Consider the following 26,969-nt stretch of genomic DNA (forward strand, 5'->3'; position numbering starts at 1 on the left):
TGTAAGTTTTTTATGAGATAACCCTGTACAAGAGCAACAATGAAAGGCATGGAAACAAGACTTTCATGCAAGAGCATCAACCTGCTACAAGATGCATTTGAACAAAGGTTTGTTTTTTACATAGTTTTCACCAACGTAACGATATCAACATCATCTTGTAGTACCGACTGACCATCATATTAGTGCTGGTGGCCCTAATTATCTTAATCACCCAAACCCTCGCGTTCCTTTGTGTTCCCCCTTGGTGCCACTGGCGAACAGCAGAAAGCAGCGATAGCACTACTGTGAAGCCGCCAAACGACTGGGTGTCTTCCCCTGCATTGACACTCTCTAATGAGATGAAAAAGTCACTATGGCCTCAATGTTGAGGTACATTCGGCCAAAACATCACCTATTGTGCGCCGTGGCCACATTTTTGTCTATCAGCGCCATATTATGGAACAAAGTTGCACATAAATTGCTTTGTGGACATGTGCATTGTGGGCGTACACTTGTCCTCACCTTTTAATTCAGTCGTATGGCAAAAATACACAGGAAAAACTGCCACTCATGCATGATAGCTAAAGGTTCAGCCAGCTGGACCAGCAAAGGTCTGTGATGTGACCCAAAAACTATGCGCACAATGCCGCTAGGTGCATAGTTACATTCACAGCGAACAATTAGGTACCACCATATGTTTATGTAATCATACTCTTGGAACTTGTGCCTTTGCTCTATACCGAGTTACATCGATGTATCCCTGGTAAAGACATCTCGCTTCACATTGACAAAATCAGCCTCCATTGACTCGCGCGTCACACTACCCTCTAAGCATGCAAGTAAGTGGGAATTGGAAAATGTTGCCAGACCAAATATTCCCTGTTGGCTCTAGCAACAAGAGGAGTCCTCTTGTCTACTTTGGCAACATTGATGCAACTTTTGCATTGACTCCTGTAGCCATAAGTTGGTGAAAAATGTGGACCCCACTCGGGCTCACTCATGAAATATAGTTTGCCCTTCGGGCTCAGTCATACCCGGATTGGGCAAATTTTTTAGAGCCGAAGCTCCTTAGGGTGTGGGTCTGTCCTTCCTCCATTGGTGTCGTACGTAGCCACCCATAACCACATGTGGCACATACGCGCTCTGGAGCGGGCATGTGCCACAGGGGATGGGAGGTGGCAGTTCTTGGAGTGTTCACTAGATGTATGGTTGAATAGATGTGCAGAACGGGTATGTGCCACAGGGGATGCGAGATGCTGGTACATTGAGCGTTCACTAGATAAACTCCCGGACGGACAGACTAGAAGATGGACATACGGACGGACGGATGCATGGATGGACGCACAGATGGTCGCGCGGACAAATGGACAGAAGCACGGACGGGCTGATGGACGCGTCGCCTCACTTGTCATCATTTACTCCGTGGATATGCTGTGATTTTTTTTAACTGTGTTTTTTTTTAATTTGTGATATCAGTGGTTGTAATTTATTGAGGACATTTTCATTGAAAGGGAGGGCTCGCGTGATATATTTTTATCAAGAATTCCCAAGAAAAGTTTCTGCCGGGGTAAAGGGGGCACCCCCTCCTTTAAAGCTGATGCCACTCATCAATAAATAATTAGCCGGCATTCAAACGCTTTCAAATGCGCCGGCGTGAGTGGAAACGTGAGCAAATGTAAGGCTAATAATGATGCTGAAGTTGACTAAACAGAACCACAGATCGCCAAAAAAGCGTACAGCTCGGTCAGACTTGCTCAAGAAATATATCTTGCGCTTATGGCTTACTCGGACCTAGACTCGTCAAATTTTTTCACTTCCAGACTAGCTTCTATTCCAACTCAGCAAAATATTATTCACCTGGACTCGCTCAGACTCGCAGCTCGGTCGAAGTGCGTCAAGTCATGAGTGAGTTCGCCAACCTGTTCCTGTAGCATTGCCTGTTCAACGTTGTCTTATTGCATAGTCAGGTGGGGCTAGCAAAGACAGCCCACACAGTCGATATTTCAGTGCTGGAAAAGTTAGCAATACGAAGGACTTCCATCAGTTCTTTTGTGAGCTTTGTATTTAGCATTGCAGTGAAGTCCACAAAACTGTACCGGAACAGAATAAGTAATGGTGTCTCCTTTACGTATTGCTATATCACTGTTCAAATTGTATAGAACTTTGTATTCCGAGTTCAGGGTTGCATGAACCCAGGTGGACACAACCTCAGCACCTGAATGACACAGCAATGCCAATTCAAGCATAAATAACCAACGTTGCATGATAAAAGGACATTTCACCTTAAGGCATAAGGCGGAACAAGAACTCATCATGACATATTTACCGATGATTGTTATAGAATTTGGAAATAGAGTCAGTGTGAAGCTTCGAATTCAATGAACAACGTATTGTAGGCGTTTGCAGGTCCAGCAAGCGATCTACGATAAAGGGACCAGCCCAGAACATGAAATGAGATGGTTGCACAGATGGAAAGAATGTCTCTCATAGTGACTCAAACCAACCCTGTTTTTTCTAGTGAAAAGTGGAGATATATATATATTTTTATTTATTCATTGAAAATCGCAAATAGTAGCCTCTAGTGGCATAAACCTAAATTTTCTACATACCTTGTCACGTCATCGTTGAATAGTGCATGCGGTCAACAATATTCTTGTTAACATTGAAATATTGTTCGCTTCTTTATAGTAAAAGATATTACTCTATAACGATGTTCATGTAGGCCTGCGCAAGTAGCAGGCCTTTAAGTGGCGCTACTTCAGCGTGGTGCGATGATCCCATGTTTGTCAGCTCATCTTGAACAACTTTCCTGTGTGCTCATGTACCCGTGCACGCAGTTTCCAGTTCGCTAAGGTTTTGGAGCGATGTGGTTTTTCCACCTACTCTTTGTCTCAGAAATGACGCGCACTGCTACTCGGCGTGATTGCGCATATGCGCAGTGACCTTTTCGGTGACTTGGCTTGGCTCGTGTGTCGAAAGAGTAATGACGGGACAAGCCGTTTATGACACAGGCCCACGCAACGCGGCACAAAAACAGGGAAGCCGTATGAAGTCTCATTGTAACGGCTTGTTATTTTCAAAACTAGATGTGAAGTTCAGAATAAACATAGTTAAGCATAATTGCAGGAACTCCTGTGTAAGCAAAACATCAACAGCATGCACAAGTCGCTAGAAGGGCTACCGGCATCGCTATCAATTCTCAGCGTTGCTGGACAAAATGGGGCATCGCTGTTCAGAGCCTCAGCGATAAAAAAAATACTGCTTTTAAAATATTTTCTTTTCGGATAACTACAGCAGCTACGAACACTACAAAGGGTAAGCCAACTGTCACGCTGGGAAAAAAAACGGGTGGAAAAAGATTAGTTGTCAATACCTTTAAGATTGCAAGTGATTGTGTAGAATGCTGATGCCCTGCTGTTTCGCAGACACACGCTCAGATTAATTTCTCGCATTGTGTCTCTTTGCAGGAGTTGTTTCAGCATAGTTTCTCCTTGGAGCACCACAGAAGACTTGCGGAGAAGAGTAACTCGTGAGTGCTAACACTCTCATAGTCTGTTCTGGAAGCCCACTTAGTGCTACGCTTTATTTCGTGCCAACAATCATGGTGGCTTAGTTCCCATGGCAACGCACTGTCAGGCATGGCACAAAGGAATCAAGTTGTGGCAATCATCTTTAAAATCATGGATAAACACAGTATGCCCGTGAGCCGTGCATTAATTGCATATTTAAAATAAAAAAGATGTATGAACTTTGCACTAAGGTATGCAAAGCTTGGCCTCAACTGCTCGATGCTCAACTCTTCTGGCACGCTCTTGATGCATTCATTTAGTGGATCCTCACTTTTGCAGAGCTTGGTCAGTTACTCGGAAAAAGAAAAAAAAAAAAAACGGCGAATAGTGATGTCATGCCGCTTTTGACCACATCGACCCTCACAATCCACCAGTGAATTCCCAGTTTAAAGAGAATGATAGCAGATGAAATGTACAGCAACAGGACACTTAAGCTAACTTTTACCCGAAGTTGCTTGTGATCATGTCAAGATGTTTCAGAAAGATGCAACAGATGTGTGCCAACCTTCTAGGTGCATCGTGCGGGCAATCGCGTTAAGCCTAATTCAAGGGCTAACGTGACTGGAGTTCACGTACGGCCCAAAAAGGAGGGGGGGGGGGGGGCAGCATTCGTTGGAGTTAACCGTCTCGTCTTTTTCATATGTGTCGAGAGTTGCAAAAGATTCGGGGTCTCAAAGTGATGTTGCGGAAGAAGGACCGGCAACAAGGTGTGCTGCTCACCGAGCTCCAGCCAATCGGTGAAGGTGGAAGTGGATGATCTAGTAGGTGTATGCGTCAAGACTTGTGCCCCTGCTTAACGCCAGTTACTTCCTTTCCATGTTTTTCTCTATTCCTCTTTCTTCCTCTTCTTTATCTTTCTGTTTGTCCTCCCTTACTTTCTCTAAATTTATCTCTTTCAGCGTTTTTTATGCTATTTATAGCTTTCTTTGATTCTCAGTGTTTGCCTCTTTCTTCTGTTTCTTTTCCTTCCCTCCTATGCTATATTATCTACCCTCTTTTCCCTCCTCCTCAGTCTCGCTTCCTTTTCCCACCCACTTGCTATAGTGTACTGCACAAGGCCAGTGTGCTTAGATAGCATGGTGGTTATGCTGCTATCCTTACAGTTAATTAGGGTTTCCCCAATTGCTAGTTATGTCTGTCTAGAAATGTTAATTGGTGCTCGCTGCTTGTTCGTTGCCTTCTTCATTTCTAGTGAACCGGTCGTGAGTTGTGGAATTTGCCAATTTCTGTGGCACATGCCCGGTCGTGATGATAATAGCTTTTTGGTCATCTGTTTTACCTTGAGCTTGCAGCTTTGCTCTTCAGAAGATTTGAGGGGTAAAAATCTGATTTAGAATGTTAGGTCCACATCTTAATTTATCCATACTAATTTAAGAAGTAGGAGATAGCCCAGTCGATCATTAAAAAAAATGTATAGCACCTCCACTATTGTGAAACGTGAACCAGTGTGTCACAGTGTCACCTAGCGATAGCCGTTTACAGAGTTCCCGCTGCTCCGTTTATCAAAATGTCATTGACGCCAGTGTTTGAGGCAGGTATATAGGCTTTCACTGGCATGAGCGTAATCTGTAATCTAATTCTGTGTACGACACGTGTGCCACTTCTTTGCTGTGCTTTATTGGCTTCCCACTCGTTACGGCCATTGATATATTCGTCATCGGCGGTGACGTGCATCGGGTTGTTTCGCCGGTCAGATGTCACGTAGCGACGCAGTGGCACAGCACTGTGCTGGTGCAGAGGCAGTGCGGCAGAAAAAGCATTCGCTTGCTCGGCAAGGCCATGACAATCTTTCTTGTGCCCTGTCAGAGTCAGCTGCATGTTTCCAAACCATTTTAGTGATCTTAAGTTTATATAAGATTGCTTCCTGGCTATTTTTGTTAATTTAATTTTTGAGCCCCTGTTCATTCTACTTGACCCTAGTTTAAGAACCGGTAGCCTCATTTTGGCTTCTCTTGAGCACGTCACTATGAGCTTCATGATGCCACATAAAATGGACGAACAATCTAGGTCCTATAGTGCTCCACAGTTGAAATTGGGTAGCTGATGTTGTAGGTTACTTCTGAGCAAAATTGAAGCTTGGCAGGTCATTCAAGGACATATAGCCAGTATTTGGTTAGAGCGACAAAATGAGCACCAAGGAGGGGTTGTCACAGCTAAGGACCGGAGGAAACTCCGTCAGTTATGGGGGGCATAAAAGTAGTATGGTGGGGAATAGTACGGAGATTATTGTGATTTGATTGATATGTAGGGTATAACGTCCCAAAAAGAGGCCGTAGTGGAGGGCTCCAGAAATTTCGACCACTTGGAGTTCTTTAATGTGTGCCCAAATCTGTGCACACGGGTTCACAGCATTTTCACCTCCATCAGAAATGCAGCAAACGAGTACCTCAGTCACTAGACCACCACGGCGGGGCTGAGACTATTGTGAATATGCCCCTCTCACTTCATTTCTGTATATTGAGAAGCCGAGTGGGATATGCAGTTTGGTGTCGATATGAAATTAACAAATGCGATAGTTTGCTTCTGCCGTGCAATTCTACTACGACGATAGGTTTCGAAACTTCCTCGAAGGAGCTTATAAGCGTTTCACCTCGTCGTAGGCACTAGTATGCTAAGTTCAAGGGATGTGCAGGTGCTTATATTGTACACAGTCTCACGAGAAATGGTGTCCAGCAGTGTAATAACTATGCACTAGGTTCTAATTATTTGCCTATTTGTTCAAAGTTCTCATTGAGAGACAACAATGCAATGCTCGCGTACGCAGTGATTAAATGAACCTAGAGAGAATTATAGCTGGTGTTTCATACCAGTCTGTGACCTTGTAGGATTACCATGGTACAGGTTATGCATGCACAGACACAACAATGCTTTCATCAAATGTATGAATGCGAGTTTTTTAATATGTAACTATGGTACTTTATTCGCCTTTCCAATGGCAGACTGCAGTTTTTTTATGCAAAGCATTCTTCGTCTATCATTCAGGCACTTCTATCACTGAAACACGCTTTGTATAATGAAAAACTCATAGAGCCACCTTTATTGCACGAAAAGTCTGTATGTAGCCCCATCTAACTATATTTACGGCTGTGCTGATTGACGACATCATTTTCTACGGAGTTAATGCAGTAAAATGACAAACACTTGAATAATGCTTGTGCAAGAAACATCTGGGCAAATTGCACAATTCCTTTAATTTAGAGAATCCTTTCCATCCTGTTTTTTTCCAGACTTATGGTTTTGTCTGAACGTTTCTTAGGCTTCGTGGTAGTGTAGTGACTAGTAGTGTAGCAATGCCTTCAGGGATAGCCCACTTTAGCCAGTTTACAACCCTCAAGATATCGTCTCAAGGAAAAGAGTCTGTCCGAAAGCATATGATGCATGTCACGTGATTCACATGCTTTGGCTCACCATAATGTGCAGCATAACTTTGAAGGGGCCCTGCAACTTTTTTTGAGCGTGGTCAGAAAACACTGCTAAAGGTAGTAGAATCTCCGAAGAACATACCAGCCAAATATTATAGCGCAGCACACGGCCTGTGATTCAGAATAAATGATCGAAGTCAGTTAAAAATTACTTCCTCTTCCCTCGACAAGTGACGGGAGACGCTCAAAAATCACTGATAGAAGACGATCTATCAGATATTAGCTGATTTGAATATCGTGCACTCGGTCGTTACGGGGATCGCTGCGAGAGGCTTCGACTTGTCCATGCGTGCGCCCGCGATCACACTGCATATTCGAAGGAAAAAAAAGGGGGGGGGAGGGGGCTCAAGGTCACGAGGCGCACATGACGTTTTTTTTTTTTTGCCCCTGTCATTCCCCGCTGCTTGCTTCCTGCGCTTTCGTTGGGATGAGAGAACAGAGGATGCAATTGCTGTGTGCGACAAATTTTTGTAACTCAGCTTGTACTCGGTGGATTTCTCAAATTTTTGCGGCGTTGAATTCGTGAGGCAATCAGCTCTTTCAGCGAGTCCCTTGCATGGTTACTTCAAAAAGGGTTTCAGGTCCACTTTAATAGTGTGAAACATTTTGCTGGACATCACATGTAATCCCAGAGAAGTTTTTTCTCTGTCTTTATCTGCTAAGCGCTGTAGGTCATCATAGACGAGTCGGCATTCACGTTCACCTGAACGCTGCATTCTTCTTACAGATTTGAAAAGCACATGACCTAGGACGGAAAAGATACTCGAGCCAAACACAATGTCACATTTGTGTTTCAGGACGTGGTGTCACGTCTGCGACCTCTGCAAGAAAAGAGCAGGGCCGCTGCAGAACTTCAACGACCACGTGCGCGGCCGCAAACACCAGCGGGCGCTCGACAAGTACAAGGAAACGTGGGTGAATGCCTGGCCGGTGTGAAAACGGTCATTCTTATCTTCTCCCTCTCACTTAAATAGCTTCTGGCTTCTGTCTCTTCTCACTCAGCATCTCGTCTGCTGCTTACACTAACAGAAAGGTCCGTCCGATTTTCCTGCACGGCATAAACACGGTTCGTGAGGTGTTGCGTGCCTGTTCGCTTCAGCGGTGTTTCAGTAGTGTCCTCTGAACCACACCGCTTATTTCAAAAAGTGTACGGGACTGGTTCCTGATTTTCCCACACTTTCTCCGAGGACAAGCAAATGTGAAGTTCTGAAGCAACAGCATAGCAGTGGATGCGCACTACTGACAGGTGTAGGGCACAACGGAACCCCTGCTGATATGCATCTGTTGTGTTTACACTACGTCGAGTGTGTGTACACTCCACAAATAGACCACAAGGGCTGTTCCAGAGCTATCAAATTTACGTAAAGGACATGTTTTAAAAGGGAGAAACTTGGTACCTGCACCGTGTTGGCACCTTGCCACTTGTTTAGGTAGGTTCTGTATGCCTGCACCGCAAAACTTGAGCTGAACTGTTTTCTGAAATTCTTGCGCCCCACCACGAACCGATTTAGTTGTGTGGGTGAATTGAACTGACCTAACATTGTTATGCCAAGATGGAGCCACGAAATTTCGGAGCCACAGTAACAGCTTAATAGCTCTATAGACGTGCTTCCCCTTGAAGTTCCTTTGGTCAAGCTTTACCTCAAGAGTTTGCTTGTAAGTGCTTGGGAACGAAAAAAATAGTTCCATGATGAATCCCTCATGCTAAGTTTAGTCATTTGTTGCATTTATAGAGAAAAAAAAAGAAAGTGAAGCTCCAGCAAATTAAGGAAGCGGAGTTTTTTATTTTGTAGCCACTTTTTTTTTCTTTTTCAATGTTATTAAGGCCTCAAATGAAATGTAAAGCCACCATTCCGAATTTTTCAACTCTGCAATGGAAGTACAGCGTCCCAATAATATCAGGTGCTTCCAAACCATGGAACAATTGCCACATCATTCAGTCACGTGTCTGCATCAAATACCGTGTTGGCTTGTGTTATAGCTGTATTTGTTATTGTTTGTCTCTTAACTTTTTCTGAGCTGTAACCCTTTCAGGACTGGGCCATTTTGTGTCATTCTTCTATGAGTATATTATGTTCTCTAATCTGATGGATTTTTCTGTGGTCGCAAGCGACTGCAAATGTGAATGCTATCCTTTTAGTGAATTCGAAAGCCTATATAGTGCTAGCAGACAAATACGTAAGAGAGCGGACGCCACATTGCACTTGTGGTGTCATCTCTCTTATGTTCTTGTTAGCTTGTGCTGAATACGCTTCTGAATTCGGTTTACGAACGCCTAAAAAAAATCAATAGTCCTTCTAACGAGTTTACTTTTTCAGCAATACAGAGTGCAAACTTGGCTTTGCTATTGCCCTGGATTTGCTGTCGCTGCCGCTGCTGCTTACACCTTGTTTGGCAGCACGTGTGTGTGTTGATGGAGCATCTTTAGCAAGCCACGGAAACACGTTACCGAAAAAAGGCAATACGAAATCGGCTGACGAGTGCGCGTGCACGAACAATGTTCGCGCATATGGAAAGGAGCCGTGTCCTATTTTTCTAACGTGTTTCTGTAGCTTGCTAAAAACCTCTAATACCAGTGTCATAGGGCTTCTTTTGATCGGGATCAGGGGTGATCAGATTAGGTTCCTTCCTTGTGAGGTGCTGCTGCATGTTCATTTTTAATTGTCATCAGGCCCGATCAGGAATAAGGTGATTGCGATCAACACATCATTGTTCGGGTTGCAGGTGACAGTTATATCCAATGCCTGCCTGTGACTCCATCCGGATTAACTTGAACCATGCAGCAGCAACCATTATTGTCATGATAAAGTACGATTCAGATCGGCACTGAGTGCGATTGAAAGTGGCCGTGTGACACCGATGAAATGCCATTTTTCATGCCACCCGCTGCATTGAAGATCCCTCTTGCTTTCAGGCTCTTAACAGTTATAGGGATTCGTTGATTAAAGTACATGGCATTACTTGGAATACGTTTTTGACAATTCGACATCCTCTCATTGTTCTTGTAAGTTTTTTTTTTCTTTAAAAATATGAAGGCTTCCCTAGTAGGGTATGCAGTCTATACGAATTTTCCTATTTTCATTCTACTTTCTTCTAGCTAGGATTCTCCAAGATTATATAATATAAAATTGAAACATTTTGGTTGGTGTAAACGTGCTCATCAAGCTCTTCCATTCAGGTGCTGTAACGTTGGTAGTTCACAGAATAGCACTGTCTTCGATGCAGTGTTTCAGATATGTGGTCATACTTCTTATATTTCTTGAATTCATCAATTTCTGGCGATTTTTGTGAAGGTAGCTTAAGGGTCCCGAAGTAGTTTTGAAAACTTCTTGCAGACTCACTGAGCCAGTAGTGTATATCTCTTGAATCAATCACAGAGCAACACAAGTTCTTTACATAAAGTGGTCTTATTGGCATATTAGCATTGGTCTGGCATCAGAAAGTGTGGCGGCACTCGGTGCTGTGGAGGTAAACCACGAAAGCATCTATTCTTGCCTCCGGGATCTTGGGTACTCCGGTGAAGGGAAGCTCACATAAATCAGTGTCTTTCCGCAACCGCTCAAAGGAAATTTAAGGAATCAATCAGGTTGAAACAAGATCAAATGCAGTACTATTCGTTCGAATACTGAAGGCCCACAAATATTTGCACAGGCCTAGTTTTGACAGATGAATATGGTGTTTGCAATACATGTTACATTCTTCTTGCCCATTTTCCTCCTGTTTCCACGTAACAGGCTGTTCCCATGTAACAGGCTGTGAATGCCATCTGTACTTTGTATGTGTCTAGAGTCTAATTTATTACTGTATAAAAATATACAACTTGAAGACTGTGGATTCTGTGTGATAGTAGCTGTAAAGGTACTTTCAAGATGGCAGAAGTTCTGGAAAATATGTAAGTGAAATATGAAATATGGGTGTCGCTGGCTCCAAACATTTCGGCACATAGTCTTGTCTTCAGGGCTACCACTCCCAACCCTAGTGTGTATGTTCGCATGCTTGTAACATTTTTGTGGCATTCCTTTTTTGCCGAGCCATCATCTCTGCGGGTGTCTTAAACCTTCTTCCCCTCGTCCCTGCTTAGTTTAGCATGGGAGCAAGCATCCAGAGCTGAGCCGAGCCTTAGACAGAGCAAGACCCCAACGTGGTCGTACAGAGCTAGCAAGGCGGAGAAACTTTCCAGTGGCGAGAAAATCGAAAATTCAGCATCCAATCCGCACGGAAGGTCCAAGGAGCCAATAAAGAGCGCAGTCGTCGTCAAAAACGGCGATCGAGCCACCAAGCGCGGGAAGCAAGGGCACCAAAGTTCAAAACGTGCCAGTTCGCAGGACTACGAAGACGCTGTGAGTTCAATGCATTTGCCGTTGTTGCACATTTTCATGATTTCAAAGGTGCACCTTCGCGTCATTGTATTTTGCACCTTTAAATAATTGTGATAGGATTTAGATTGTTTGGAGAGGCTTGATTATCCAGTGTTCACATCTGATGCCTGCTTTTATTGTCGAAGTTTTCTTGTGCCAAAAATTATGGTATGAATATGAGGCTCACCATAGCCGAGAGCTTCAGAAGTTTTGACCACCTGGAATTTATTAGCTTGCTTCTCAATCTAAATACACGGGCCTCTAGGACTTCGCCTCCAGCAAACCGTGGCCACTGGTGGCAGGGCTGAAATTCCGTTAACTTCAGCTCAATAGTTATGCACCATAACAATTAGGCTGTAGTGGCGGGTAGCTGATGTGTGGAAAAAAAAATTTTGCATAGGAATGAGCCTGCACTGAACCGCTCTTTGTTCATTTGATCCACCAAAGTAACTTAGCATAAAAGGTGACACGCTACTAAGATGTTGGGCGGCTGCTCACTGCGGGTTTGATTCACTGGGGTTAGCTTAGCATGCAGAGCTGCTAAGCTCGAAGGGCCGGTTTCAACTGAGCCTGAGGCGGTGGCGGTGCCACTTCGATGTGAGTGAAGTACAGTGAACACCCACATGCCTAGATAGATGCACGTTAGAGAACCCCATCTATCGAAATTAATTTACCCTCCCCCCATCCTACAATGGGCCGTGGTGATGTGGATTTGGCACCTGAAGCCCCAGCGGTTTTTTGTTTCTGTTACGTCGCCTGAGTGTCGAAGCAAAGAAGCAACAGGCACACCTCGTGGCTCCATGTATTATAGTTGAACCCCTTTATAAGAGACACTGATATAAAAGAAAGATGGGTATAAAAGACACTAGTGTGCCTACAGTAAAATACGAGTTAATAAGAAAAGGCATACAAGATACCCTGCTTATAATAGATTTCTTACATAAAACAGAAGAATTGCTGCACGGAGCATGCCTCTTGTAAAGGGGTTTAACTATACACCCAAACCTCGATATAAAGAAACTGGATATAATGAAATTCCGGTTATAACAAGGTAAATGAAAATTGTCTTGCAATAGGTATAGTGTCAGATATAAACCTTGACAATAAAATTTTGGTTATAACGAACTTATTTTCGTGTAAGATGCAATGTTATTGTGATCAGATTCTGGTGTGCAAGATATGTAATGTCCACTAAATTGCTATAGGCAGAAGAAAGAAGCGACTGAGAGTAACTAAGAAGAAACTGAAATTAGCTGAGAATAATTAAGAGGTAATTGTTAAAAAATTCTAAAGCAAATCGACATAGTGCCTTTCACCATTAAAGGGCCTTGCAGCACTTTTCAAAAGAAGCATGTTATACCTTTGTTAGAAGAGCTTAATTGCCTCGCGATTCGACTGCAGGAAAAATGTTTAGAATTCGTCAAGTACGAGCGAAGTTACTAGGATTTGCCGCGCTCGTCAAGTGCTTTCTCTCTCTTCTCGTACCAGCGTGCCCGGCATACTGAAAGCTACGTAGGGGCGAGGGATCAAGAAGAGGTCAAAAAGATGTGTCCTTTCTCTAGTGCGCATCTTGACCTTGAGCACTTTCTTTTTGTTGTTTCTTTGAACACGAGGCTTACTTTCAGTGTGATTGCAAGCACATCAGGTGGAGAGGTGGGAGGACACGTGGTAGTCATGGTAACCATGCAAATGACAATACTGAAATCAGTCAGCAGTCCTAGGCTGAGATATAGAGTGCAGTAACTTTAATGAATGACATTGTTAATAAAGGCAAAAGGTAGGGATCTTCTGCTTACTTTAAAATAATAACAGTAAGTTCCAAGTTACGTACTGCGTTGTTATGGTTGGTACACATGTTCTCAAGAGCCTCGACTAGCTGTTACCTAACCACGCTGAAAGAGGGTTGAAGGGTACCTTGAACACGCGACGAGGGTCTCTGCGACCTTTTTTGTTGTTGCACGAGTAGATTGCATTAAACATTACCACACGCTTTTCTTTCAGCAGCCAAATAAGCACTCCAGGAGGGACCCATCTGCCGATTATAGAGGCAAGGCAAGCAAGAGGGCGTCCGTCGGTCGGAGCAGGAGCAGTTCGTCACACCGTCGGAAATCGGCAGACTACGCCGACAACCCGGCCTCCAAGGACAACCCCTTCGAGGCTGATACACTTTCGGTAGAGGAGCACGTGGACAGTGACAGCGACGACGACGACTACGAAATGAACAGGAATTGGAATGGGCCGCCCCGTTTCCCAATGGCCCCATACAACCGAGGTGGCCCCTTTAGGGGCTACCGCGGGCGGGGCACTTTTATGTGGAATAGACCCCCGCTGCCGCAGCCGTACAACCGGTACGACAATTCCAGGTCACCTTTCAATGCGTAAGTACGATTCAAAAATGCAATGAAGCCAATGTGCACGGGAAATTTGCCAAATTGTTCAGGGGAAGTTTTACCCACTTTTACCCTGAGTTTCAAACTAAAAAAAAATGTCAGCTCTCCCTACGCAGAGAATTGGCTTAAGTTTAGTCCAATAACACTTACTCATTTTCATATTTGTGACATAACATGCTGCTCAAGTATTTAACATACCGTATTTGCTCACATAATTCTCGCTCTTTTTTTGCCGGAAAACCGATGCAAAGTTGGGGGGTGCGAGAATTACGCAGGGAAAACTTTCCACAAAAACGTAGAGAGCGAAAAAGAAAACGAATGGTTGCAAATCGGGACTCTCACCCCGGCAACTTACAGCAAGCTTTAAGAAGTACCAGAGTCCTTTAATACCGTTCTGGTCACGAAACTTCTCCGTCACTCTATGGGAGAGCTTGATATGTTGCCATGAGCGGCTGCTACGCGGCGCGAGCTGGGATAGGGGGGCCATCGCTCCGTTGCGCCCGGCCATTGCGCCCGGCGGAACACATTAGCAGTGGCGGCAGCTCAAAGGCGTTGTGTAAAAGCAGCTCGTGGTATTCCTTCGAACACAGTTTCTGCATCAGCGTCACGAGAACTTCAAGTTCCAGCGCTCGGCGTTCATGGTCGACGGCATGAAAATTCGAAGGAGCAACGCCTAAGACGTGCTGTGTGACGGGCTGCAGCTCCAGATACAGGAGCAACAAGGAAAAGGCGTCGTTTGTTTGTTTCCCCATAGCGCCGAACTTCGGGAAAAATTGCTCCTCATTGAGAACTTGCTCCTCAATAAATGCACCTGATGGGAAGTTTCCATTCATAGGTACACACCTAAATACTAAGCGGCGCATCATTAGTACGAAATTTCTGGTTCACTGCATGCTTTAAATCGTAACCCCCTCCCCCAAGCACAAAAAAAGTATGGTATGGTACCTAGGTAGGGTTTCAAAGGTCGCCGAGCAGCTAGCACTGGCAGCGAAAGGAACTTCCAGATTAGGCTGCTGTACTTCCCTTCCCGAAGAAATCGTGGTTTGTCGACCGGTAATTAATGCTGCTATAAGCAGTAAACATAAGGAAACGTCAAGACACGGGTGTTTCAACTAAATTGCGTGTAAAAAAAGGATCAATCAGGTGTTAGGCAAGTTAAACTCGTGCCTATTCAAGAAGCACTTTTAATACCGAAGCGAGCGGTCGCAACAACGCTGAGCTGCTATAACCGCGACATCGAAAGTACCCGCGTCAAGAAAGCGATCGGCGCTCACAATTGTGTGTCCAGAACAACTGCGCATTTGGGTGCAGACTCAATTGGAAAGCCTAGAGTAAAACATCTAGCTCGACCATTCCCTTCATTCGATTCCTTGAGTAGCAGTGCACGAGAGACGAGCCGGATATAAACCAATGCAATCGCCCCTGTCCTACCCAGTCGTGTTTCATTCCGCTCACCTTCCTCCCCGTATTCGCGGCACTGCCAGAATGGAAAGCTTTACTACCGCATAAACAGAATCGCCGTTTGGCCAGGCGCGAACACGTTGTCGAGCAGATCCATTAGTAGCTGCTCGCATCGGGAGCATGAGCATCGTCTTTAAACACTGGCGAGCAACGACGTACTGCTTCGAGGCATCGTAAGTATGCGTATAATTGGGCTATGAGGTAATTCTTAACACAATGCGTTAACGTGCGGTGTTAAAACGTTTTAAACGCGCTGCTATTTATAAGGTTGGTCCGCACTCCCAAGCAAAATACGCGTGCGCTCTTAAGTAAACAGCTTTCATTCGTCGTCTACACTGGATCACGTTTATACTGATCTAATGGCATTGCTGCGTTCATTGACGTTTATTAAAAGGTAACAGTAAAAACAGCACGCGCATAATCACGTCAAAACGTCGGCAATAGTGCGCTTATAATACCAGCACTGGTGACGGCTTGTGGCCCCCTTACGACTGGTGGCGCGGCTAGCGGGATATTTTGTCCCTATATCAAACTTTGGGCGGAGTTTCGTGACCAGAAAGCATTGAAGGACTCTGGAAGTACTAATTAGAACTTACCTCAACAATAAAAGCAAAGGTTCAACACAAGACAAGATTTATTTGAGACAGAAAAAGTGGAAGCAAATAGTCAAGAATTAGAATACCTTACGCAAAGCTTGTGGGCGTTGCGGGCGTAGTGATAGCGTTCATTGCTCAACAGGAGCCCTCAAAAGGTAAGCGTAGGACGTCAGTATTAGGCTGATGGCTATTTAACAGAATCGTCCGCAGTTTCCTACTGAAGAAATAAAGTTTACTATCAATCCAAGTTTTGGGCACATGGCAGGCCCAACGCGTCTTGGTGGATTTCAGCTGCCGTCACCAGTAGCGAACACAAAACTCGTAGGCTCCCAAGGGCCTTCCAGCGGCCCTGTTGCCACTGTTTTGTGCATGATCTATCACTTGCAACTTGAAGCAGCCGTGTAGCTTCAGTATCGCCCCATAACGTGCCAAGATTACCGACACAACAAAGAAAACAAGCCGCAACGCGCACTGGCCACTTCAGCTTGGCTTGGCTTGGATTAGATTGAATCTCCGTGTAATAGTATGCTTGATGCTTAAGAGATGGCACGCGCTATCTTCATCAGTGGCAGGAACGAGCAGACGACCTTATTGTAGCAGTTTTCGAGGGTGCGATAATTACTCGAGGGAAAAAAAATTGTATTTTTCTTGGGCGATGTGGAAGGTGCGAGAATTATGCGAGTGCGAGGATGACGCGACTAAATACAGTAGCTGGCTGGTTTTGCCATGCAGACCAAAGTTGTGTCCCTGGCTTTGGATTGGATACGTGAACGTCCTCAAAAATTTCATGAGGAATCCTGCCCAGCCTAACGTTACGTTTAAGGTCGTTATGGCGAACCTTTGGTTCTTAATATTAGAGATGGGTGAATACTATATTTGTGGTATGAAGCGAATTCCAAGTCAATAAGTAATTTGGTGTACAGTCGAACCTCGTTATAACGAACTGCGGAAAATTTGCAAAATAGTTCGCTATAGCCCAAATTCGCTATACAAAACTGCACCAAAAAATCGCCCAACCCTGGTGTGAATAGGTCGACAGCATGACAGAAATTGACAAGACACTTACTTGAACAAAAATACATTTATTGAGGCGAAAAAAACCTGTGCACCGTGGCTTGTTTTTTTGTTTGTTTTTTTGTTGTTGTTGTTGTTGATGGCGTGCCGTGTAATGCCTTGCCCTGCCATGTTGAGGCATTCCACAAACTTGAGCCGGTGCCTTCTATCATGCTTCAATAGCGCCGCGCCTGAGCAACACCAGCCAAAGCCTCGCTGGAAGTTGGCAGCGGAATGTTTTCAAAGACGGCTTCTTCAACTTCCGCTGCTTGAATACCGGTTCGCTGGTGTGTCATCTCGGCAGCGATTTCCACATCATTCAGTTCGGCAACTGCTTCTGACGCCTCGTCATTGCCAACGAAGTCGTCCAGTGTGAGGGTGTCAGATGCATCGCCCACGAACCGCGAAAAATCGCTCCACATTTCGACGAGCTCAACAACCTCTTCAGAGCCTTCAACATCATCAGTGGGCTCTTCAACTGCCTCAGCGCCAACGGTGAAGCCAGCGTGCCGAAAGCAGTTCGCGATCGTCTCTTTCTTTACGCTCTCCCAAGCAGCCTTCAACATCTGTATGGCAACCAACAAGTCAATTTTCAAGTTTTCGTTCATTCGAAGATGAATGAGCAGCCGCTTGATGAGCCTTCACTTGTAAATCGCGTTGAAGGCGCGGATGATCCTTTGGTCTAGAGGCTGGAGCTTGGAGGTGGTGTTGGGCGGGAGAAACTTCAGCTCAATATTGCTCAATGGAACATCTGCGGAGTATGCCAAGCAGCTTTCGACGAGAAGACACACTTTCCTGCCTTCATCCCCAAGCTGCGTCTCCCACTTCCTCAGCCATTTCCCAAACAACTCTCGTGTCATCCATAACTTTCAATTGGAAGCATAAGTGACTGGTAGGTCGCGGCAGCGTCTCATACAGTTCGGCGTCTTGAACTTGCCGATCACGAATGGATGAAGTTTTGTCAAGCCATCCATGTTCGCGGCAAGTAGGACCGTGATCCGGGCCTTGTTTTGCTTGCCACTATGACATTTCTGCCCGCGGGTGTCCAAAGTTTGGCGCGGCAGCATCTGTCCGAAAAGGCCCATTTCACCCGTGTTAAAAATATCTTTTGGATGATATCTGGCACGAATTTGAGGCCACTCTTCTTTCATCCTCTTGTCCATTGCTGCGGCGTTCCCCGACTCGCTTTCACCCGGAACAGCTTTTCCCACGATGTCGTACGGGTTCTTAAATCTGTGGCGAAGCGGGTCGCCGCCGCTTCTGCGCCTGCGCGTTGCGGCGATGCCTCCAAACACGGGCGCCGGCGATAAGAACACTCTCGCCCGAAAGAAGCAAAACTGTGTATGTGCTCAGATTCAGGGGCAGTTGTTGTAGAACCTTCAGTGTGGAAACATTAAAGTTATGTTATCCTACATCTGGTGACCCGGAAAACAAACGTACCGCACCGCCATGGCCGACGAGGAAAGCCTTGCTGTCCTTCAACAATAAGTACAACAACTGCAACAATAACTGCAGGCCCAGCAGCAAGTGATCCAGAACCAAGAGCAGCAGCTCCGGGAACAGCAGCAGCGCAATGAAAATGAAGCACTCTCGTTCGACGACCTTGCACCACCCCACTTGGGCCACGCCCCCCAAAACTTAGCTCCAGCGGTCCCTGCCATCTAGGGCGCCTCCATTGCTGCGGCCGCCACCGACTTGGACGTGTATCACATCGCCGTCAAACTTCCACCATTTTAAGCAGAGGCGCCTGACGTGTGGTTCGCTCAAGTCGAGGCGCAGTTTTCCACGGCACGCATCACCCAGGACCGGACGCGCTATGACTACGCCCATCTAGACTCGCTATGCAGCTGAAGTTCGCGATATACTTGCGAATCCCCCAGCTGGTGACCGTTACCTACACCTGAAAAGGAAACTTATCCGCCGGCTTTCACCTTGACAAGACGAGAAGGTACGTCACCTATTCCAGCACGAAGAACTCGGTGACCGCAAGCCATCGCAGCTCCTGCGTTACATGCGTGACCTCTTGGGCAGCACCCCAGTCGACGACTCACTCCTCCGTATCATCTGGCTTTAGCGTCTACCCTCACATGCGCAGGCCATCCTCCAGGTGCAGCCGAATCTGCGGCTGGAACAGCTCTCTCACACCGCCGATCAAGTCGTCGAGATTTCGTTGCCAGCATTGCCTCACGCCGTTGACACCCGACAGTCCAGCAGCGAGCTCGCGCCCCGTGTCGACGCAATCACCCGTCAGCTGGACTCAATTCAAAGGCGCCTGGATGAAAGCCCGAAGCTGCATCCACAAGAACGCTCTCAAAGCCAAGACAACAACGCCGCTTTATCGCACAGAAATGATAACGGCCCCTGCTATTACCATCGCCGCTTCGGGGACAAAGTCCGGAAGTGTCAACCATCTTGCTCAGTTGGACGTCAGGGAAACTTTAATGGCAGCCCGTAGAGACGGCTGCGAGCTGCCAACTTAGATGTCACATATTTGTCACCGACCAAGTGACAAAGTGGCGGTTCCTCGTCGACTGTGGCTCCGACATCTGTTGCTTTTCCCGAGCCTTCCTGCGTGAAAAGCGTCTTTGCACGTCCTTTGAGCTCAGCGCGGCGAACCATTTGACCATCAAGACCTACGGCTCGCTCCGTCTTAACATCAACTTCAAAAACCTGTGTCGAGATTTCCCATGGAATTTCATCATCGCCGACGTCGCAGAGCCGATCATCGGGTCTGACTTCTTGGCGTACTACAATCTTCTACCTGACTGCCGATATGACCGACTTATCGACACTACGACAGGCCTCTCCACTCCGGGCCAACATGCGACCACCCGACAGCCTAACGTCAAGGCACTCACCACTGGGAACCGGTCGCCATACCATGACATCCTCGCAGAATTTCCCAACCTGACTCGACCTAGCAGGCGTCCGCGAGAGGTGCGCCACTCAACCGTGCACTACATTCGTACTACTCCCGGCCTCCCCGGTCTTATGCCGTGCCCGTCGGCTAGCCCCTCACCGCCTACGAATCGCACAGGCCGAATTCGAAGCCATGCTCCGCGAAGGTACTGCCCGCGTCTCGACGAACACGGCTTACTCATAAACGTTCAGAAGAGCACGCTCGGCGCCCCCGTCGTCACGTTTCTTGGCCATGAAATCTCTTGAGAAGGAACTAGACCCTTGCCTGACCGCAACCTGACCCTGCAAAATTACGTGTTGCTTGCCACAGCACAAGACCTCTGCCGTTTCCTGGGCATGTTCAACTTTTACAGGCGCTTCGTACCTAAAGCGGCCACATATCAGGCCCCTCTCCATGATGCGTTGGCCGGCCAATGCGGCAACCATCATGTCACTTGGACCCCAGCCTTAACGCAAGCGTTCGAAGACTGCAAAATTGCCCTCTGCAACGCTGCGCTGCTCTCCCATCCCAAGCCCCAGAGGCGCCCCTGGGTCTTTTCACAGGTGCCTCTAGCACCGCCGTCGAAGCCACTCTCATGCAGCGTGTGGGAAACAACTGGCGCCCCTTGGCGTTCTCGTAGAAACTCTCTTCCCCGAAGCCGCCCCCGTCTTCCGGCAACATCGGCAATGCAACCTCGCCCCCTGCGGCGACGACATGGCCAGCCTACTACAGAGAGCTCCTTGCCATCGACGAAGCAGTCCAACACTTTCACCACATCCTCGAGGCACAGCACTGCACCATATACCTATCACTTAGTCTTCTCCCAACACCGTGAAAAACTTCCGCCGGTCCAGCAGAACCAGCTGTCCTTCATCGCTCAATTCACCACAGATATCCACCATATCAGCGGAAAGGAAAGCGTGGTCGTCTGCGCGCTCTCTTGCGTCTCGGCTGTTCAGCTACCAACCGTTACAACCGACGCCCTCGCCAAAGCTCAGAAAACGGACACCGAACTCCAGCAGCTCCTCGAGAATGGCTCTTCTCTTCAACTTCAAAAAGTTACCATCCCTGGGTCAACGGACGCTCTCTACTGTGACATATCAGCAGGACGAGTGAGACCATATGTCTCTTCTTTGCATCGCCAAAGACTCTTCAACCAGTTACACAACCTCAGTCATCCCGGCGTCCGAGCTTCCACACGCCTCGTGACTGACCGGTACGCGTGGCCCTCAATGCAACGGAACTGCCGCACCTGGGCACACACATGCATTGAATGTCAGCGCGCCAAAATTATCTGGCACCTCACATCGCCACTCCGAGAATTCCCCCTCCCGACGGAATGGTTCCAGCACGTCCACATCGACATCATTGGCCCCCTCCCACCAGCCGGCCCTTACCGCTATTGCCTCACCGCCATCGCTCGTTACACTCGTTGGCCCGAGGAGTGGCCGCTCGAAAGGATCACCGCAGAAGACGTCGCATCAGCGTTCTTCTCCAGCTGGGTTTCATGCTTCGGCACTCCTCGTCGAGTCAAAACCGATCAAATAAGGCAATTCGAATCTCAACTCTTCAGGCTCCTCGGGCTCTCCACCGGGTTCGAGCGTTCACGGACAACTAGCTACCACCCTTGCGCCAGCGGAATGATTGATTGGTTTCACCGGCAGTTCAAGGCAGCCATTATGTACCACCCTCACTCAACCTGGCTCGAAGCTGGCCTTGCCGTCGCTCTTGGTCTGCGCACAACTTTCAAGCTAGACATTCAAGCTACGCCCGCTAAACTCATCTACGGGGAACTGCTTCGCCTACCTGGAGAACTCCTCTCCGCTCCGACCTCTGATGTAACCAGCTCGGACCCTGCAGACTTCGTCGCTCGACTCCGTCGCACAATGGGCGCGCTGCGCCCCTCACCAGCTGCTCGCCACACCAAGCTGACCCCGTTCGTGTTTAAGGACCTGGCAACATGCTTGCATGCCTTCCTCCACGACGACATCGTACGCGCACCTTTCCAGCCGCCTTACTCTGGATCTTACCAAGTCATCTGTCGCGATGACAAAACATGCACTCTGCAAATCAGTGGAAAGGATGTATGCGTTTCCATCGACTGCCTAAAGCCATCATACATCCTTTCCCAGGAGCTTACCAACCCCTGCACGCCTCCCGTAATTTGCCAACAACACCTCGCAATGCCTAGGCTCGCACCCTACACCACCCGCCTTGGACGCCAGGTGCGGGTCCCCAAACGTCTTCAACCCTGACGGCTCCTATCTGCGTAGGGGGAGAGGTGTGGCAAAACGGGTTGGCGCCGCTTCTGCGCCTGCGCGTCGCGGCGATGCCTCCAAACACGGGCGCCGGCGATAAGAACACTCTCGCCCGAAAGAAGCAAGAAAACTGTGTGTGTGCCCCGATTCAGGGGCAGTTGTTGTAGAACCTTCAGTGCGGAAACATTAAAATTATATATTCCCAAAAATCGTTATAACCACCTCGCACTGGCACTCAAATCTTTGGCATCGAGTATGAAAGCTAAGTATCTTGCCTTTTGCTGCAGCATTGGCCCCAACACAGGAATATTCGTAGCCCTTATGTCGATGAACCATTTATGAAGACATTCTTTGACGTGTTCAAAGGCAGCGGGTCGAATATGCCATGCGTTGGCATGTTTTCCGCTATCTTCCTGAACAATTTCCTTTTTCTGCTTCAGCAACGTGCTTATTGTGCTGCGAGGTATTTTGAGAGCATCAGCAACGACTGACTTCTTTTCACCTTTTTCGACACGCCGAATAATTTCCAGTTTCGTCGCATACGTCAAGACAGTTAATTTATTCCTGTTTTGCGCCATGGCGACGATGTATGACACCGCCTAGCCCCACAAAAACGTGTGAAGGAAGAAAACACCACACACACACAACAACAAAGCAACCGCTAGCTCGGAATTGCGGTGTGCACACTGTCGCGACCATGCCGTCGATCGTCAAGGCTGCTCCAATCTACCAATCTTTCAGGTGCATGAGATTTTAGTAAACGGCCGTATTCGTATCCTCAGAAAGTGAAGCTTGCCAATCTCGGAAGCCATAAAAAAAAATCATCATTGGCCGTCTACACCGCGTAAGGCGCTACAGGCGCATCGGATGTAAACGCGGGTCCGGCCGACTGCCGCTGTGCTGCGAAGAAGCCGAACGTGCGCGCTCGAGTTCGTTCGCTATAAAAATGCCAAAAAACATGTAATTCTTTATACTTTCTGTTGGTAGTTCGACAGAGCCAATAATTCGTAATATTCATGTTCGTTATACTGAGGTTCGACTTAACTAATGTTGAATCAAATATTTTGAATAATGTATGTAACATATTAACGAGCTAACGAACACTTGCACAGTATATTTAGGAATTGGAAGTAGGCATGTGTGAATGCCTTTTTTTCCCAGTTGGAAAAGAAGTGGTATCGACTTTGCGTAGCGGTAAAGTTTAGAGCATGCTAGGGTGTCAGCTATGAGTGTAAATTTGTGATGCCTTAAAATCAGTATAGTACATAGCATGTATAAGCCAGTATAACAGTTTTCAGTCTAATTTGGATGCTGACACATAAAATGTGCACTTAACCTTCAATATCTCTCTTCAAGACAGTGCGGATGTCCTCTCGTTGGAGTGTTTCACAGCAAAACATGGTCACATTGCAGTGAGACCATCGTCGCAGGGGTTTTACTTGTGATCTCATGTTGCAGTGAAACCAATTTTGCAGGGGTGTGACATGCAGTCAAATTTGTGTATGTTTGTTAATTTCAAAATTTTGATGAATTTAAAACAAATGCAAATACTGTAATGTTTGTTAGAATATTCAAAGTGGTCAATTATCTGCCAATCTCCAATTAATATACATAGTAATAGCAATATGTGCAGTAATAGACAACCTTGTAATTCCTAGTAAAATAATTGATAGTGGGCTTCTCCATCTCTGTCCTTTTATTCGTAAGTTTAGTTTAGCAGCACATCAAACCTATGCTAGAGAAGATATTCATATATGCTCAGTATTGTTAAAGTTGTGTTTTTTTTCCTTATTTCCTTATTTCTTTTCCCCACCTCTTATAAAAATAATTGGTGTAAGCCTGCTCAGTTTTTCATCTTCGGAACATAATGAGCATTATATCAAAGCAGGCTGCGCATCCGTTGCAAATATCCATCCACGAAATGTATTGTAAGAAGCATGCACTTCATATTTGCTTTTTGCCCAAATTTAACCCACGGTATGCTGTGATGATGCAGAATTGAAATTTATTGATTACTATGAGTGTGCGTGAACAGTCCACATGCCCTTGAACATTCTCTGATAGCCGATAAGATTGCCTTTGTGATGATGTTCGATCTACATAGAACTTTTTTAAACTTGGAATCTGCATGTATATGTGCCAGCACATTTAGGAGAAGGTATTTGGAAATTCGAACTGGTCTCAGTGTTTACTCTGGGTGGACACTGGAACATCCAGGCTGCATTACTAGCATACTGTATCTTTCATTTGAGTACCAAACTAACTGTCTCAATTGTCAGGCCTTGTTTTTGCGCAGTGTAGTTTTGTGTTGAGCACTTGTTACCCCTTCCGCAGTTACAACCAACGCCCACCAGCCGGCGGTCACTCCCAGTGGAGTGACGACGACTACAACTGCAACTTCGAGCCATATGGAAATGGGGGGTGGCAAGGAGGCAGCAATCGGTGGGACCGGGAAGGCCGCAAAGACACGTGGCAAGGCAGTGACTGTGCTAGCAAAGACGATGGTCACAGAGGTGATAGTCGAAAAGACGGGGACGATGGTCGCAGGGACGACAGTCGCAGAGATGACGGTCGCAGAGACGACAGTCGCAGAGATGACAGTCGCAGGGACGATGGTCGCAGAGATGACGGTCGGAGAGACAATAGTCGCTGGGACACTGTGCGTAGGGATGATGATCGCAGGGACAATGGCCGCAAGTCACGTCATCAATCTCCAGAAAGTGCACCGGGGACAGGCAGTCGGGGTGAGCGCGCTGCCACTCGGGACAATAAGGAACAGGGTGATAAAGTTGCAACCCGTAACAGCGGTTCATCCAAATCGCAGAGTTCCTCCGATAAATCTTCTGTGTCGGCCAGGTCAAGCACAGCAGTGAGCACAAGGTTGAGGTCGAGTACTGCGTCAAGCATCAGCGTGCACATCAGTAACAGAGAGCCGCCACCGTTGGCGAGATCCCCGAAAACGATGGTCACAGCAACAATAGTGACTGAATCGATCAAGGAACCGGTCTCTCGGAGAAGCGAAGGCACTGTGAAGAGCGGCTCGTTGTCGGGCCGCTCTCAGAAAAAGGATTCTACAGTGCAGGAGCCAAACAAGGTCGCCATTAAAAGCGTAAAGAAACGGTCACCCCAGGCACCCACTGTTAAGGGTACCTTGGGGAAGGCAAAACCGGCGGTCAACCTTGGGCTGTCTACCAAAAGCAAAGCACCAGACGTGCTAAAAACTTTGGCAGGCTTGTCGAAAACAGGAGCAACGAGTTCACCAACGTCATCTGGTAAGCTCATCAGTAAACCCAGGCCCACAGCCAGGAGCAGTGCTTCACCCTCTACGGTTGTCACCAACACAACGGTGCAAGTGAAAAAAGAGTTCGTTGAGAATATGGGAAGTGCGGCAGAAGCCATCGCAGCCGCAGCATCATTGTTGTCTTCTTCTGGTCGAAACCACCTAATATTCCTCTCCTCCGAAGACGAAGACGCAGATGCACAAGGAAAGGAGGCGTCGAATCGGCAGGAAAGACGGGGCGACAAAATGTCGGCAACCGAGAAGGCAGGGTCAAGCGAGAACCATATCAAGCCAGCGTTGTCTTTCAGCCCCGAGAGGGGTGACGCTCAGGCGAAGAAGACGTTGATGAGCCCTAAGCTCGGGCTGCTTTCAACCAAAGACGTGTACCGTAGAGATGTGCTGGACAAGCTGGTCAATTTTCCCTCGTCCCCGCAGGTGCAGGCGCAGCTCAACAAGTGGATGATGGAAATGCAGAAGTCACAGAGGGTAAGCGGTGTGCTACTGTGTGTGTGTTTTCTTTTCTTCCTACGGTGGAATTTTGATTATACACTCAGACCACGTTATAACGAAGTCGAAGGGGAGCCACAATTACTTCGTTACTTTCATTATTTCGTTATATGGATTATAACAGTTTGTGGCAGTGCATAAGCGCGCAAAGTATAACCATGCAAAGAAGGAAACTGCCTCGCGGCCTGATGTACCGCTACGCGACCATGTGTGCCATGAAAAATAAAGTCAGTCGAATTTCAATAATTCAAACTTTTGGGTCATTCGAACTCATGCTGTGGTCCCATCAAAGCTATGTGTATTCCAGTGGGCGAAAACGCCCTTTAATTCGAATGCGCAAGCACTTGCGACAGTCAATTCAAACATACCGCGCTTTAAAAATGCTCTCAGCACCATACCCAATCCCGCGGCAGCACCTCTCAAGGCTGCGCGCGAATAAGAAAAAGAAGAAAAAGAAAGAAAACGTTGTGGCGGATTGTTTGCTCACTCTCAAATGCCGATCTGCGACGCACCTGTGCTACGCCTTTCCCTTTTCCGTCTTTGCATGTAGAAACCCTTCTCCTTTCAAGGCCTCGAGCGAAGATAGAGAAAAAAGAGAGCTGTTGCGGAGAGTACTCCTTTCTCGATGCAGAGGGTAGCAGCCATAGTAGCAGCGGAGACGCAGTCGGGAGAGGGACATCGCTTTGCATCGCGGTGCCGCTTCTCGGTCATGTGACCCGCTGAGCGCTTCCTCAATCCTCTCCGCTGGTTGTGTGAGGAGGATGGCTCTCGGCCGCGCGTGGCGTAGCTGTAAGGTCGGTGCGGGAGTTTCGAAAGAGCCGTGCCAAACGAGCGTCAAACTCCCCAGAAAACGATATACTTAACACACTACTGCTGGTTTTTTTTTTAATAGACAATTTGATAGACTAATTTAGTTCGTTATATCTATTTATCAAGCAATTTTACTTCATTACATTGAGGTTTAAAATGCATGGTTCTTAATGGAGCTTTCGAGGGGAATTTCATTTACTTCATTATATCCATTATTTTGTTATATCCCATTGCATTATAACGAGGTTTGAGTGTACGTCGCCAGGTTTTGCGACGACTCACATTTTATGACGAATCCGTTTGGTCCTGACAAAATTCCCACAGAAATAATTGATTTAAAACCTTGGTTATATGATGGCTTTTTTATGCAGACCCCGAATTTGCTTA

The 26,969-nt window shown here is 46.9% G+C and overlaps 1 protein-coding gene across 7 annotated transcripts in view; it reads left to right on the forward strand.

Annotated features, from left to right (window-relative positions):
* The window catches only part of LOC119168525 (uncharacterized), a 126,924-nt gene that overhangs the window by 2,738 nt on the left and 97,217 nt on the right, over positions 1-26,969 (forward strand). The window contains exons 2-6 of one of the 7 annotated variants that reach the window (XM_075866235.1): positions 3,447-3,508; positions 7,768-7,881; positions 11,052-11,310; positions 13,330-13,706; positions 24,320-25,751. In XM_075866235.1, coding sequence (XP_075722350.1) covers positions 3,447-3,508; positions 7,768-7,881; positions 11,052-11,310; positions 13,330-13,706; positions 24,320-25,751 — 2,244 coding nt within the window. Of the gene's footprint in view, positions 1-3,446; positions 3,509-7,767; positions 7,886-11,051; positions 11,311-13,329; positions 13,707-24,319; positions 25,752-26,969 lie in introns of all 7 variants that reach the window. The other 6 variants (XM_075866236.1, XM_075866237.1, XM_075866239.1 and 3 more) reach the window with 6 other exon arrangements.

Source organism: Rhipicephalus microplus, chromosome 6 (genome assembly GCF_043290135.1).
Source record: "Rhipicephalus microplus isolate Deutch F79 chromosome 6, USDA_Rmic, whole genome shotgun sequence".
NCBI lineage: Eukaryota > Metazoa > Arthropoda > Arachnida > Ixodida > Ixodidae > Rhipicephalus > Rhipicephalus microplus.